Below are 16,488 nucleotides of genomic sequence, written 5' to 3'. Positions count from 1 at the left end.
AAGGGACCCTTTAGCGGAGTCCAACCTTTTGTCTTTTCCTTGGTTACTGTTGAGTTGTGGCTGTTAATAGCCAGGTACATAAAGCTCGCACCTCTTTATGCTTCTCTTGTGAGTGCTCCAGGCTGGAGATGACCCTGCAGTGAGGCATCACAGTACACATAATCTGTGTCTGGAGGGCAGCCTGGAAAAGACATTGTAAGGAAAACCATCCAAACCGGTTCTGAAAGTGCAGACAGTAACTCAACATCTCCTGCTTGCTTTAAAAGTGGGTCCCACTGACCTGCTTGTTCGAATTAAGGTTCTTTTTGACCAAGGACTGGAGTGCTCCGCGGAGTACTCGGAGTATTGCTGTGCAACTAAAAGTGCTATCTGCCTAATCACCAGATTTCAAGAGGTGTGGAAACATTGCCTAAACAAACCTTACCGAGCCACTGCAAAGGCTTTTTGAACAGGAGTTTGAAAATACCAAAGATATTGTATGCAGAACAGTTCATGGTAATTGATGTGGATGGAGCAAATCTGATTTGCTCTTTGAAGGCCCGCAAGAATTATGTTCTGGAGAATATATTGCTTAAGAAAATCTCAGCAGAGGACATATAATTCTAGACTGAGACTACACTTAAGGCACATGTAGCACAAACTGTTTAGACACCATCATCACTGTCACTATCAGGGACTTTGATAAGACATCAAATCTAGGTTTTGGCAAAAAGCTGCAAAACTTTAACTGAACGATCATTCGTAGGAAGTTTTGACTCCACTGAAGTTCAACCTCCGTAAAGGTGGTCTCCTTCAATAAAAGTTTAAACTCAAAAAGAGGTTTGAGCTCCAAAATAAAGGGTCTGAGTCAAGAGCAGCCTTGAGAACCGGTTCACCCACCATTGAAGTTCAATCTTCAAAAAAAGGAACATTGTGTTCGAGGCATATGGGCTGCAGATGGTACATTATGAATAGATCGCCATCTGGTGTTGGGCTCGGATGATTGCACTTTGTTTTTCTCTTGGAGAGTCTTTTGTATCTTGGTGACTCCTCCCTTAGTTGGTAGTGCGCATGGGCATCGGCTCCATCCTTAGATTGTTTTTTTCCGCCATCGGGTTCGGATGAAGATCGAGACGCTCCAGATCAACTTCTGAAGAAAGTGATTTTTCGGCGCGTATTCCCTTTCCAATTCGACGGTATTGTTAGCGAACGCGTTCTTTTCCATTCCGACGCGTTACAAATTCAAAATAGAAGAGAAAAACTTGGATCTACGTCGAGGAACAAGAGACCTTTCTCGGCGCAGTCAAGCCCGGAGTCCATGGAAAGGACTCCATTCAAAAAATGTCCATCGTGTGGTGCTAAGTTCCCACACAAGGACCTACACGAGGTGTGCAACCTCTGCCTATCGCCTGAACACGAATCCAGGGACTGCGAAGCCTGCGCAGCATTCTCCTCCAAGCTAACGATTAGAAATCGTCGAGCTCGAAGGCACGAGGCTTCCAGAATGCAGGCGGAGGCGATCCCGGAGCTGTTCGGAGACGAACAAATCGAGGAAGAAGAGGACCAGTCGGGGTCGGAAGGGGACCAGTCGGAGGTTGAAGAACTCTTCGAGCAACAAACCGTGAGTGACGACGTCCCCTTACCGAAAAACCGACCCCGTGCGGTAACGACCCCGCCCTCGGGCCCGGTCAAATCGCTGAAAAAAGTTTCCGACGCCCCGCCTTCGGGCCCGGCAACGAAACCGAAACTGAAACCGAAACACTCGGAATCCCACCACGTCGGATCCGAGAAAAGGGCGTCATCGACTTCGACACCGAGGCGGCATATAAAGGAGAGCTCGGTATCGAAACATTCCATGTCGAAAAAGAAATATGATGTATCGCCCAAAAGACACTCGATACCCAAAAAATCGGAATCGAGCAGACATTCGGTGTCGAAACCAGAAAGATCTGAGGATCGAAAACAAAAACAGCTCTCGGAACCAGGACCCTCGGTACCGATTCAAGAGCAACAAACAGATCCCAAGCAAAAGATCTTGTTTATTGACCCACAAACTGGGAAAGTGGTCACTAAGAAGAGAAAGAGTGAACAGTCAGAAGATAAACCTCTTCCTCCAAAAAAGAGAACAATGGGGACGAACATAACTCCTCCTGCTTCTCCTCGTCCTAAAGACACACCCTCTTCTCCTATTCCTCACAATAGGCCACATATTCCTACACCCTCCACACCAAGACCAGCTACACCTCAGTCAGATGTAGACAGTGATATAGGGGAGGGAGAACCTCAAGGGGATGACGAATCTATCCAGGATGAGGAAGATCCATGGGAAAATTACGATGTAGGGTCAGATGAAGACAACGACCCAGAGCTATACCCCTCAAAGCCTTCACCACCTGATGATAACACAGGTTTTGTGCAGCTCATTAATAGGGCAGCAAAATATCACAAACTAGATATGCACACAGAACCTCAGATAGAGGATTTCTTGTTAGAGACTCTACCTAGTGCACAGAGAACATCAGGTACTCTTCCTATGCTAAAGGGTCTTCTCACTCACACAGAAGAAATATTCGAAAACCCAGTGAGAGCCAGGGTGTTAAACCCAAGAATCGATAAAAAATATAAAGCGGCTCCAAAGGACCCAATATTTATTAGAGGGCATGTACCTCTAGACTCGCTAGTGGTCTCAACCGCTCGTAAGAGAGCAAACTCATTATCTACAGGAGAGGCTCCTCCACCAGATAAAGAGTCGAAGTTAATAGATGCATCAGGCAAGAGAGTAGCATCACAGGCAGCAAATAGCTGGCGTATAGCTAATACACAAGCTCTACTCGCACGTTACGACAGGGCACATTACGATGAGTTAGAAAAGCTTCTCACACATCTTCCTAAAGAACATCAAAAGAAGGCAGACCAATTAATTCAGGAAGGTAAAATAATAACTAATACTTCCATTAAGTGTGCGTTAGACGCAGCAGACACTGCAGCAAGGTCTATTAACACTAGTGTCATGCTAAGAAGACACGCATGGCTCAGAATCTCAGGATTCAAACAGGAAGTTCAAACAGCCCTACTGAACAGACCATTTGATCAGAAGACATTGTTCGGTTCAAGTACAGACGAGACATTAGAAAAGATGAAAAAGGATACAGAAACGGCTAAGTCAATGGGAGCATTGCAACAGCCAACGCACAGAGGTTCCTTTCGTAGATCCACCTATAGAGGGGGCTCAAAAAACACAGGAACAAATCAGCAATCCACATCTTTCACACCAACATCACCCAGAGGTAATTCAAGAGGTAATTACAGAGGTAACAACAATAAGGGTAGAGGCCGCGGAAATAATAACACCCGCAACGCCTCAACACCAAAACAGTGACTTCATAGATCTCCCCCCAGACCACATAACACCGGTCGGGGGACGTCTATCACAGTTCCTACCTGTCTGGGAAGACATCACGTCAGACAAGTGGGTGAGACAAATTATCCAACATGGTTATTGCCTAGAACTCACAGCTACCCCGCCAAACATCCCCCCCAAACAGCGCCCAATGAGTCAGGATCATTTGACATTGTTAAGAGAAGAAGTGCTAGCACTTCTACAAAAGCATGCAATAGAGAGGGTCCCAAAGGATCAACAAGGAACAGGAGTATACTCTCTATACTTCCTGATCCCCAAAAAGGACGGGTCCCTACGACCAATATTAGACCTCAGACCTCTCAATGCTTACATAAATTCGGAGCACTTCCACATGGTCACGCTCCAACAAGTACTCCCTTTACTGAAGCAAGGGGACTTTCTTTCTACACTGGATCTAAAAGACGCTTACTTTCATATCCCAATTCACAAAGCCCACAGAAAATACCTAAGGTTTGTGTTAGAAGGACAACACTACCAGTTCAAGGTCCTTCCGTTCGGTGTCACAACAGCACCGAGAGTTTTCACAAAATGCCTAGCTGTGGTGGCAGCACATCTAAGAAGACAACAAATACATGTCTTCCCATACTTGGACGATTGGCTAATAAAGGCCAAATCCAAGGAAGAATGTCTTCACAACACACAGAAGACAATTCAACTGCTGCACCACCTAGGGTTTACGGTGAACTACAAAAAATCACACCTGCAACCAAACCAGATCCAGCAATACCTGGGGGCTACAGTAGACACAGAAAAGGCAATAGCATACCCCAACCCAATCAGAGTACAGACAATGGTCGGGTTAATACAAAAATTTCAACCACAACACTCACTACCAGCACGAGTGTTTATGCAACTATTAGGCATGATGTCCTCTTGCATACTGCTAATACCACATGCCAGACTACAAATGCGTCCACTACAAGAGTGTCTAGCGACACAGTGGAATCAGGCTCAAGGTCAGATTACAGATCTGGTGTTGGTAAACGACCGGACGTATCGCTCTCTGAAGTGGTGGAACACAGAAAACATTTCCAAAGGACGGTCGTTCCTAGAGCCAGTTCCACAAGTAATAATAACAGCGGACGCATCGCTCTCCGGATGGGGAGCGCATATGGACAAATACACAGTACAGGGGAAGTGGAGTGCGCAGCAAAAGAAGCTGCACATCAACTACCTGGAACTGTTAGCAATATTTCTAGCACTAAAAGCTTTCCAAATGCAAATAACAAACAAGGCAGTCCTGATCAGAACAGACAACATGACTGCAATGTATTATATTCAAAAACAGGGGGGGACACACTCTCTCCAACTGTCCAAACTAGCACAGGACATATGGAGATGGGCCATTCCTCAAAAAATCTACCTGTTAGCGGAACACCTACCAGGAATTCAAAATCAGATAGCAGACATCCTAAGCAGACAGTCAGAACAAGTTCACGAATGGGAACTGCACGACCAAATACTACAGCCATTCTTCCAAAAATGGGGGCAACCAGAGATAGATCTGTTTGCAAATCATCAAAACGCAAAATGCAAACAATTCGCATCCAGGTACCCACACCAAAGGTCCCAGGGCAATGCACTGTGGATAAATTGGTCCAACAAATTTGCTTACGCGTTCCCTCCTCTACCACTAATTCCACTACTGGTGAGGAAACTGCAGCAGCACTCAATGACAATGATACTAGTGGCACCCACGTGGGCAAGACAGCCGTGGTTCACCACGCTGCTACAACTCTCACAAGTACCACATCAAAAGCTAAGATTATTACCCATGCATCTTACACAGAACCATGGAGAAATAATGCACCCAGATCCCAAGCAACTGAACCTAGCGATCTGGCTCCTGAGGTCATAGAGTTTGGGTATTTAGATTTACCACCAGAATGCATGGAAATCATTAAACAGGCAAGACGTCCTACCACCAGAGCATGCTATGCAGCAAAATGGAAGAGGTTTGCTATACACTGTAACAGTAAGCACATCAACCCTCTGGACGCATCCACTAAACAAATCATTTGCTACTTATTACACTTACAACAATGTAACCTAGCATATACATCTATTAGGGTTCATCTAGCAGCCATAGCGGCGTACCTACAAAACAGACAACACCTGTCATTGTTTAAAGTACCAGCAATTAAAGCTTTCATGGAAGGACTCAAAAGAGTCATTCCACCAAGAAGACCACCTTCCCCAGTCTGGAATCTCAACATAGTGCTTACCAGACTAATGGGGCCACCCTTTGAACCTATGCATAGGTGTGAAATACAATTCCTCACATGGAAGGTGGCCTTCCTCATAGCTATCACGTCACTTAGAAGAGTAAGTGAACTGCAGGCTTTTACGATTCAGGAACCATTTATGCAGCTACACCAAAATAAAGTGGTTCTTAGAACAAACCCAAAATTCTTACCAAAGGTTATTTCAGCATTCCACATCAATCAGTCAGTGGAATTACCGGTTTTCTTTCCAAAACCACAAACAGTAGCGGAAAGAGCCCTACATACACTGGATGTTAGAAGGGCCATATTGTACTATATAGAGAGAACACAAACTTTCAGAAAGACAAAACAGCTATTTGTTGCGTTTTCTCCCACACATAAAGGCAATCCCATCTCCAAAGCGGGCATTGCTAGGTGGATTGTAAAATGCATTCAAATATGCTACTTAAAAGCAAAGAGAACATTAACTGTTCCTCCTAGAGCTCACTCTACACGTAAACTAGGGGCATCTATGGCATTTCTGGGAAACATTCCACTAGATGACATATGCAAAGCGGCTACCTGGGTTACACCGCACACTTTCACAAAACATTATTGTGTAGATGTGCACTCAACACAACAAGCTAGAGTGGGACAAGCAGTATTAAAAACATTGTTTCAGACAGTTGCAACAGACACGGGCGACCACCGCTAGGGAGAGAACTGCTGTATAGTCTATTCATAATGTACCATCTGCAGCCCATATGCCTCGAACGGAATATGCTACTTACCAGTATGCATCTGTTCTTGGCATAGAGGGCTGCAGAGTGGTACATGCCCTCCCAGCCTCCCCGGAAACCTGTGTCTGTTCCAACACTATCTTATTTAGATACACTTACATGGGCACTCTTATCTGTATTCTACTATACTACTCCATCTAACCCTACTATGGCAAAACAATCTAAGGATGGAGCCGATGCCCATGCGCACTACCAACTAAGGGAGGAGTCACCAAGATACAAAAGACTCTCCAAGAGAAAAACAAAGTGCAATCATCCGAGCCCAACACCAGATGGCGATCTATTCATAATGTACCACTCTGCAGCCCTCTATGCCAAGAACAGATGCATACTGGTAAGTAGCATATTCCTTAAAAAACAAATCAATGGAAATGGAGATTTCAGCTCGGTGAGAGCAAACCACCAGTGTTACTCATTCCACTGACTATACGAAATTAAATGTAAGGAAGAGAAATGCATAAAGACCCACAGACTGGTCATACAGCAGCGCAGTAGATTCCCACTGTCAGGCACTCGTACCATTGAGTCAGCGAAAGAAGAAACACAAATTATTAATTTAAGACGCTATTTTAGTGGCCACATTTTCCAAGAAATTTACATTTCTTACGATTAAGTCACCTGATCCACATTCTACACCTAAATCCCCTTTACCACTGCCTGAACATAATCTGGGGCCTGGAAAGAAGCAGAGGAGTATGAACAAGTGTAAGGTGAAGAGCAGATTTATGCTTAAAATCACATTTTGCCTAAGGAAATAACTTTGAATGCTTACTTACTCCCATCAAAGCCTCGCCAAGTGCTGGGGCATCTTCATATCAGGCATTCAATCAAAGGTCACCCTTTCATCACTAAGTTACTATGCAGTTGTATAGGAAGAAGATAACTTCCTGATTGAGAATCCTACTAGAACTGTGAAAACAATTCAGGATCCCTCTACAATGAAGACTATTGTCCTGAGGCACATAGATTACTTATACTTTTGAGTAAGTTTACTACTTTTTGATATTCACAAACTAGAGTGTAAGTTACTACTGAAAAAAAAAACACTTGATTAAGTCTACACATGGCCAACCACTGGTACTGCAGCTCCCTCCCATAGAAAGTATTGGTGGTAGGGAGTTATAGCAAAAATCCACAAAGATGATGCTAAAATAAATAATTTACTATAGTTAAAAATATAAATAAATATAACTGAACCGTAAGTATGTAAAAACAGTACCTAGTCATGTTTAATTTTAAAATATTTTACTAACCTATTTTAAATTTAAAAAGTAAATTACCAATACATACTAATATAAACTTCAGAAAAAATAATTTAATATATTTTGTTGACGTTTTCATTCAAAATCAATAGTGTTGTAGCATTTTTTTGTTTTACATTTAAAGTAACCAAATTAAACTAATTTACATTAATATTTTAGATAAAAATATATTTAATATATATTGAACTATTTTAAATAATGTATTTTATTTACCATTATTTCCTCTGTGGTTGTATTTTGACTCCTTACTTTCATTACCTCCATTATTTTTCAATGGGAGGGTATTGCAGTACCAGTGGTTGGCTATGTGTAGTGCTGGGCGTTCTATAAAAGTGTAAGTTAATATAAACGTGTACGCTACTACAAAATTGCAGTTTTGAATACCAGTAAGTAGTAAAATTACTCAAAAGTGTGAACTTACTCAAAAGCGCAGTTTGTGAATCGGGCCCCATTTGTTTTAAGATAAAGAACTTTAAATGTAAACTGCCCTATCAAAACTATATCCTTTTCTTATGAGCAGCAGTAAAATATGAGGCAGTACAAGCAGACTATGTGGCTGTTCATACAGTCAGAAAGCTCGATTTCACCATGAAATGAATGAACCTTCTTCAGGTGAGGACCATGGGATTGCATCAGTACATATGTGAACTGGTGCCCTGCCACTTCACAGGCATTCGTAAGCAGATATGATTGACAGTAGTGGAAGGAAAATAGCTTTTCTTTTTCCTGAACACTGCAATAATGGAGCACAGGATTTAGTGCAAGACTTTCAAATGTGGGCTTTTGATGTATTTTGGATACAGCGCCTATAGTCCATATAATACGAAACAAAATCACAATTATTCCCCCCTTTGACTACAACCATCAGCAAATTTGTGGTGAAAGTTGATCTGGCAGCCCACCAGTGTTTTTGTAAAAAATGTTATTACAGCTATACTTGAAAATGCAGAAACTTAATTAAAAGCCACAAGCAATTCATCCTGATCAAGTGGCTAGCACCTCTCTTAAACTGGTTCCCCTATCACTCTCTAATATTATGTGCAAATGCATTTTTTTTTTTAGTGTGAAGCATACAGTAGCATGTGAGAGCTGCTTCTATGACGCAAATAGTAGCCTTTCGTCCATCCATAGTTTTGTTTCAACGCAGTATTCATGTATAAACATATTTAATTTGTGCAACAGAAATCTGTGACAATCTGTAAAGTATAGAAAAATGTAGTTAGTTCTTAAAAATAGTCTATAAGCTTGGCTTTTACCGAAAAATGTGCTACAAATGTAGTTTGACCCCAAGAACCATCATCGTAAGAGATAATAAAAATGAATAATGGTCCCTTCTGCTTGGTTAGGTGTTGAAGTTTTGAACTCCGCTTCAGCGTTTTTTTTCATCTGTTTTTTTAAACAATACAATCCAAAATGTGATATAAATTTCACCATTTGACTTTATATTATCACATTTCCAACACTCCCATGAGAGGATTAATGTGACGCCCCATGATTGCTGCTTAGTGCAATGTCTGTTTTGTTTTTTTTAATGCATTTTTTAAAAGCTACTTTTTCTTCCTACTTTTTTGTAAATGCAAAAGTGCCATTGGTCTTAGAGTTGCTAGGTACTGTTTTTTCACATAAAGTGCATAAGAATGTGGGTTACATTTCTAATCTTTGTTTAATGCTCAAATAATGCTGTTTGCACATAAGTGATATCATTTGAAATTACTATGATGGTTATTTATCGACTAGGTCCAGATGCTGTTCCCCACCTTATGTCCATCTTCTTTGTCTTAATTGCTCAGGAGTTGAGAAAACCCAGTTATGCAGAGATTTGTCAGCGAACCAGTAAAGAAGCACCTACTTTACAAGCACCGAAGGAGCTAAAGCAGGGCAGTGTTTCTGCAGTTTGTGGCAAAGAAGAAAGGAAACCCACTGAAACTATAGAAAAGCCTAAAGAACCTCTTCCTGTAAAGTCACATCCTGCACGACCACCCAAAGACCAGAGAAAACAGCCAGGACGCAGATCATCACCCCCACCGCTTGGGAAACGATTTTTCGTGGACCATAATACACCCCCAAAATCTCCTCAGTGAAGGAGGACATTCTGAAATATTTACTTCTCACATTACGCCATGTCTCCTACTCAGTGAAACAAATGAGTTGCTGGTTAGACCCTTGAAGCAGTATTGGTCGAAATGGAATACCGGTGGGTTATTGTTTTTCTCCCTAGGATACAGGCTATGTACCTGCCTCTTGGTACCAGTACTCCCTTCTTCAATGATTCATTGTATTGAAACCTGATCTGTAGGTTTGTGCTTGATTAATTGGAGAAAAAGACACACAGCCTAATTTTGAATAAGAAATCGATTTGTCTGCATTTTATCACATTTTCCTCCTTTGAATACAATATTAAAAAACAGAACCATGTTGATAGATTTTTATAAATGGATTGCCTACAAACATGGTAAATGTCACAATAGAAAGGTAGCTACAGCAATTGACAGCTTTTTTTTAGTGCAAGAAGAATTGAGATATGGTTTTGAGATACACAAAGAATATCCGTTAAAGTTTCCTTGTTTAAACTGCTGCCAGTTGTAAGGAAATATTCTTGCACTTAAAGGTTAGGCTCCTGTGGTTGCTTTAGTCTTTTTGACCTTAGTTTGTGTATTATTACTTTGAGAAGAGCAAGAGCACCTTAATGGATGTTTTTTTAGCATCTTGATCGTTTTGAATAACTGCAAGCTTGTAACCAGCTTCTCACTACAGAAAAAGGACATTCTATCAGAAGTACAAAGCACATTGTTAATAATTAAAATGAAAATGGTTGGAAGTACGTGGACCTTCTGGTTTACCTCCATAATTTGTGTATATTTTTTTTAACTCATCCTAAGGTACTTGTGGCAAGCGGTCACATCTTCTGGTCCAAATAGCATAGACGTCTTCCTATTAATGCAAGCAATGGTGGCATTCTTCAGTTTTGAAAGTGGTGTCAAAATATTTTTTTGGTTTGCGTGGTGGAGGGAGAGGTCTCTGCTGTTATTTCATTGGATGGGGTATTCCACAAAGTGTTTACTTTAGAAGTGATGCTTTCTGAAGGACAGAAATGCACTAAATTGAGGAAGATTCTAATAAAGTTGAATCTAAATTATTTTTTTTAAATGCTGGAAAGGTTTTTTTGAGTATTCTGAATAGCGGGAAGTTTCAATGTGTGACAACACTTCCCGTTTACTTCAATAGTACCATTTGTTCCACACATTGTTTATTTAAACAAATGCTTTTTTAAAGAGAATTTCCATCCAATATTTAAAACTTGAATTTTATTTAAACTTGAAAAATGACTTTGCCTTAACTTTTGTATAAGACAGCTTAGAGTTAATTAAGTCTGACCCCCCTCAAGGGTTGGCATGCGTTGAATACAGAATTACTCAGTTACAGTATATATCTATTGTCACTGTTTTACTGGGTAATCGTACTGTAGTGCAGGAACTAGCATCAGATTTTGTAATATAAATTAAAGATCTCAGACACTTGATCTTTTTCAGATTGTTGAAAATTCTGTAAATGCAAATAGTCAATACTGTATTAAATATGTGCACTTGGGATTGTGTGCTTTGCTTGTACAGTTGTAAATAATCAGAACATATAAAAAGGTACCCTAAGAAATAAATCTGATAGAAATTATTGTTGATATATTATAAATGTTGCTGTTGAGCTGGATGTAGATAAACTAAATGTTGTGGTTTGACTATTACTTTATTTTTATTTTGATGTGTTGAACTGACTGCCTCTTCACTGACTACAGGAAATGGAAAGACATTTTAAACGCCTCATTCCCTTTTCTTTAGTATCCTATTGTGCATTTTAACAAAGAAAAGTGGGTTATTCAAATGTAAATAGTACCTGGTGGGAATATAGATTTGACACCATTCAGATGATCGCAATGCCATTGAATATTTTAAGTGTTCCCAGTTTGCTAATCCACACCAAAAACTGCCAAATAACCCCTAACCTTCCTCTGACTGCTTTCTAACAAGGTTGTAGTGAAACTGAAAAGTTGATTTTCTAAACCAATATTTCAGTGCCTGTAAGGAAAGTATGGCATGTCATTAGCTCGCCACTTTGAAAATGGGGTGTTGAATTCTAAATCGATTAACCAACTGTTTTGTGTTTGCTGAAAAAGTTTTATTTTTTTAATTTTTTTTTTTGTAAATATAGCCTAATTTGGGAAATAGTTTCTAAAGGAGCACATTGAATGCCATCATACATAGTCTATCTCATCCTGTTATGGGATGAGCATTTAGCAGGTATTCAGACTTTCCAAACCAGGTTCAGTGAACATGGCAGTTACGGTTTGACACGTTTTAAGCTAGCTGTGATTTATTTGGTTTGTCTGCTAAGAAGTTCTAAGATTAACAGCTGTAAACACTAATAGACCATGGTCATTTACAGCACAGATGTACAGCTGACCATGTTAGCCAGTTGATACTTTGTCGGATAATATCTTGAGATCAGCAGGAGGTGTTTTGTTCTATTTTCTGCTGCCATTTGTACTAGGTCAAGACACTGTAATTGCTGCTTAGCAAACAATTCTGTGGCATAAAGAATTTAAGCCTAGCTCTGATGTTTTACTAAATTTCTTTGTTTTTTATTTTAATAAAGCAAAATGACATGCCAAATCGCTGTATCGTACACATAAATCTTTGCTGCAGTTGTTTCTAAGAGTTCAGATTCAGGCTGGTGAGAAACAAAATAGAGTTGTGCATGCTGGTTGTTGCTATGTTGCATTACCTTCAACTAAATGTGAAGCAATAATAAAAAATAACCCCTGCAAAGCCGAATCTAATTGGGTTCGCAAATAAAATAATTATAATTGTTTTTATTAATTAATGGAAATGTGCTGCGATGGAATTAAAGGTGGCAAACCTGTTTGGTTTAATTCAATAATTGTGATCATTATCGGACTAGTATTAGAAAGTCAGCATTGGAAAGGTTTCTTTAATGAATAGCTACAAATGCGGTTTGTGAGCAACTACTCTACCCGTGGCATTGATAATCCTGTAATCTACCATTACTTAAATAAGCAGTATAATGTGCAGTCTTGGTGCTGCTCTTTGTTTTGAGTTTCTGTAAAGGGGTTCTTATTTGTGCTGGTGATGCAGTGTATCACAAGAGCATCAAGCTGACTGTAAGGGTGCATAACTCTCTGTATCTCCTTTAGATAAATATGCTTTAGGGGTTTTATGTGCTTTGCAACCTGTTACACTAATAGCAGCAGACAATTGGAAGTGGAAAGTTAGTTAACAGCTGCCGAGTCACGGAACAAGAATGTAATCTGGAAGCTTTTTGAGGGACTTTAATTTTGTTCTATTTCTTCCATTAAGACTGGAATCAAGCTTATATGTAAACTATTTGTAATTTAAGTTTCCTTTTTGTGTCATACAATGTAAAATTGTCTAATTTGGAAAAATGTAGGTTCTGAAAAATAAAGATTTAGGCACTGTTGATTTCTCTTGTTCTTTCAACTGTGTAGAATTATAGCTGACACTAATAGGCACTAGTAGACATCAGTACATAGTTGGTTTTATTTATGTACTGAGATTACCTGGCAAGATATTCACAGTTTTTCTAAATTCCACTAAGTTGTCAGTAAAAATTGACTCTGCTTGATATCTCTGTCGGGAGCTGCTAACCCACCACCGGTCCTCCAGGTCCAGATTAAGCAGAGCCTGGAATTTGTTACTCACTGAGATCTCGCCAAGGCGCATATTAGTGCTGCCACTTGCACTGCTTACTTAACCTACTACATTTGTGTCTCCACTTTTTCTGGACTTCCATCTCAAAACGGCTGTGCTGTTGCCCACATGTGTCATAACCTCCCCAAGATCTTCCTGCTCTTGTTGATGTCCTTCATCCTTATTGCTGCCCTATAGTGACTGAACCTTCAAATACCTTCTTAGTGGGAGGATAATATCTGATAGAGACTTCTAGCTACAGTTTCCTTATATCTGAAAGAAACAGGTTAGTATTAGATTCCTTACCTTAGAATATCCCCAGGCGTCAGACTGGATCCGGAAACTTTTGCATAGCAGTACCCTTGCACGTCGGTAGACGTCGTCTGCAGCTCCGCGTCCGTGCCGGGATGATGTCGCCGAAGTACTTCGACGCTGACGTCAGTTCTTCTTATTTTTTCCCCGCAAGCAAGCGCCGATCCGGAAAAAGCAGTACCCATAGTCAATTTTTGACTAACTTTTTCGATCCTTTCTGATCATCTTTCGAAGTCTATCGACTCCGACAGTGCCGGTAGGGATGCCCGGGTTCAAACCCTGCGTCGATTGTTGCAGACTGATGTCTGTTACCGACCCTCATCGCCGGTGCCTTCACTGTCTGGGCCCCGACCACGGCGACAAGTCCTGCTCCGACTGCCGGGTCTGGATGTCCAAAGCTAGACTGGAGCGATCCCGCAAGCGACTCGAGCTCCAGCAGTCAGACCCGCCCGCTAGAGGTCCCGGTCCGGAAGGAGGTCGAGTGACCGGTCGCGGGGCCAGAATCACCACAGTTCCGGGAGTCGTCATCAGTCTTGGGGCTTTAAATCCTCAGGTAAGAGGCACCAGAAGCGACATCGCTCTTCTGACTCTCCCCGACTCTCCCCGACGCGGCCGGGGGTTCGGGCGTTACCGCCCCCACAACTCCGCCGCAGGCCTCGCGGCCTGCTCCATACCCGCTGGTCCCTCGGCAGAACTTGATGCCGGAGGAGATCAAGGCCTTCCTCATGGCCATGAGGTCGCTCACTCCTCCGTCGGGATCCGCGGCGCCTTCGGGCCAAGCGGCCCCGACTGGGCCCCCACGCGGGCCGGGTGCTTCGGCCCCGGCGACTTCGGTCCCCATGCCGCAGGGTTCCGTTGGATCCGGTTCCTGATCCGGGTCGTCGCCGGTCGACCTTACGACCTCGCCGACGCCGGCCCCGCGGTGCCGCTCGGCGCCGTATTCAACACCGCTAGGTTATTTTTACTTCTACGACTCGGCCCCATCCTTTGACCCTGGATATCAGGAGGTGGGTGGCGAGGAGGATTGGGAGGGGTCCGAGGACCCTCTGCACGTGAGTGCCAGTCTTCTCAGAACTGGGCAGGTGAGCCAGGGGAGGCCAGTGGCCTGGACACCTCCCCAGACACTGGTTTTGGCTCCCCTCCTACCGTGGCTACGGAGGAGGGGGCTGCCTATAGTGTGGTGCTGACGCGGGCTGCCAAGACCTTGGGCCTTGTGCTCCCCGTCGCGGCCGTGAGGACTAACCTCCTCACTGAGGTCCTTAAACCGCAGGAAAGCTCGGCTGAGCCTCTGCTGCCGTTTAATGAGGCCTTATCAGACGTTCTTTTGGGCACTTGGTCCAAGCCCGCTACAAGTTCGCCTGTAGATAGGAACGTGGCCAGGCGCCACCGCCCGCTCCGGGCGACCCTTGCTTCCTGTCCACCCACCCCACCCCCGAGAGCCTGGTCATCCAGGCCTTTAACTCCCAGACCGCATTCCCGATGGCTCCCCCCGATCGGGAGTCCAAGAGGTACAAACAGTATGGTAAAAAGATGTTCTCCCCAATTAGTTTGGGGTTGCGGTCAGTCAACACTGTGTGCCTCTTGGGCCGTTACACCCACTCTCTGTGGGACACGGTCGCGCTGCCACAATGTCCGGAGGGGGTCCGGACTAAACTCACCCAAGCCCTTGTGGAGGTTCGAGATGCGGGACTGTATTCCATCCGGTGTGGGCTGGATACCACGGACTCGCTGGTCAGAGCGATGGCAATGACGGTGGTGATTAGTCGCCACGCCTGGCTGAGGTCCGCCAACTTTTCGTCTGATGTCCAAAACACCCTTATGGACATGCCGTTTGATGGCCGTCGCTTCTTTGGCGACAAGGCAGACAGTGCGCTTGAGCGCTTTATGGACTCCAGGGCTATGGCCAAGTCCTTGGGCCTCTCGGCCCCGCTCCAGCAGACTGTTGCCTTTCGCTCTTTCGTGGCCAAGGAAGGAACGCCCCCACACGTCCTGCCAGCCACGGCCCGCAGACTAATATCCAGCGCTGTGGCGGACGTGGTAACCGCGGTGGCGGCGGTGGGGGACAACAGCGAGGTCAGTCCACACCTACCCCTGCAGCATCAGCCTCAAAACCCTCCTAATCCGAGCTTTCAGGCCCATATGACGCCAGTGGGGGGCAGGGTACGCCATCACCTCCTCCACTGGCGCACTGTCACTTCGGACAGGTGGGTGCTGCGAATCGTCCGAAGGGGCTACTCCCTCCCCTTCGAGGCGACCCTTCTAGCCATGCCACCGGAATACCACCGCGTGTCGGGGGATCACTTGAAACTTCTACAAGAGGAAGTTTCGGCCCTCTTCGCCAAGGGGGCCATCGAGCACGTTCCTGGGCCAGAAGTAGGGTGTGGTTGTTACTCCCACTACTTTCTGGTACCCAAGAAGGGCAAAGGGGGCCTACACCCTATCTTGGACCTAGGGAACGTCAACGGCTTCCACCGGAAGGAGAAGTTCAAGATGCTGACACTGGCTCAGCTGAAAATCTCCACTGGGTTTGGGCTCTCCACAGTAAGGCCAAGCCACTGATCAATAGAAAACAAAAGCCAATACTGCACACTTGATTCCTGATAATAATTTCTCAATACCTGCGATTGGAACAACAAGAAGATTCACACTTGTTGGACAGAATAAATCTGTTTTTTATTTCTTTAACTTCAGAATCTTTGTTTGGTTAATTTTCACCAATTTCATATTTGAAACATTTATATAAACATCTCTACATTAAATACAAAGATTATTAACATATCATCACACAAC

At 43.2% G+C, this 16,488-nt stretch overlaps 1 protein-coding gene across 1 annotated transcript in view; it reads left to right on the top strand.

The window, feature by feature from the left end:
• LOC147662826 (la-related protein 4B-like) overlaps positions 1 to 13,156 on the top strand; it is a 317,319-nt gene extending 304,163 nt beyond the window's left edge. The window contains exon 11 of the mRNA XM_086950884.1: positions 9,457 to 13,156. Coding sequence (XP_086807010.1) covers positions 9,457 to 9,747 — 291 coding nt within the window. The 3' untranslated portion in view covers positions 9,748 to 13,156. The remainder of the gene's footprint in view (positions 1 to 9,456) is intronic.
• The last annotated feature ends 3,332 nt before the right edge of the window (positions 13,157 to 16,488 follow it).

The sequence above is a fragment of the Lissotriton vulgaris genome, unplaced genomic scaffold (genome assembly GCF_964263255.1).
Source record: "Lissotriton vulgaris unplaced genomic scaffold, aLisVul1.2 SCAFFOLD_1812, whole genome shotgun sequence".
NCBI lineage: Eukaryota > Metazoa > Chordata > Amphibia > Caudata > Salamandridae > Lissotriton > Lissotriton vulgaris.
Note: the sequence above shows the minus strand (reverse complement) of the source record. Positions and strands in the feature narration are given on the sequence as shown.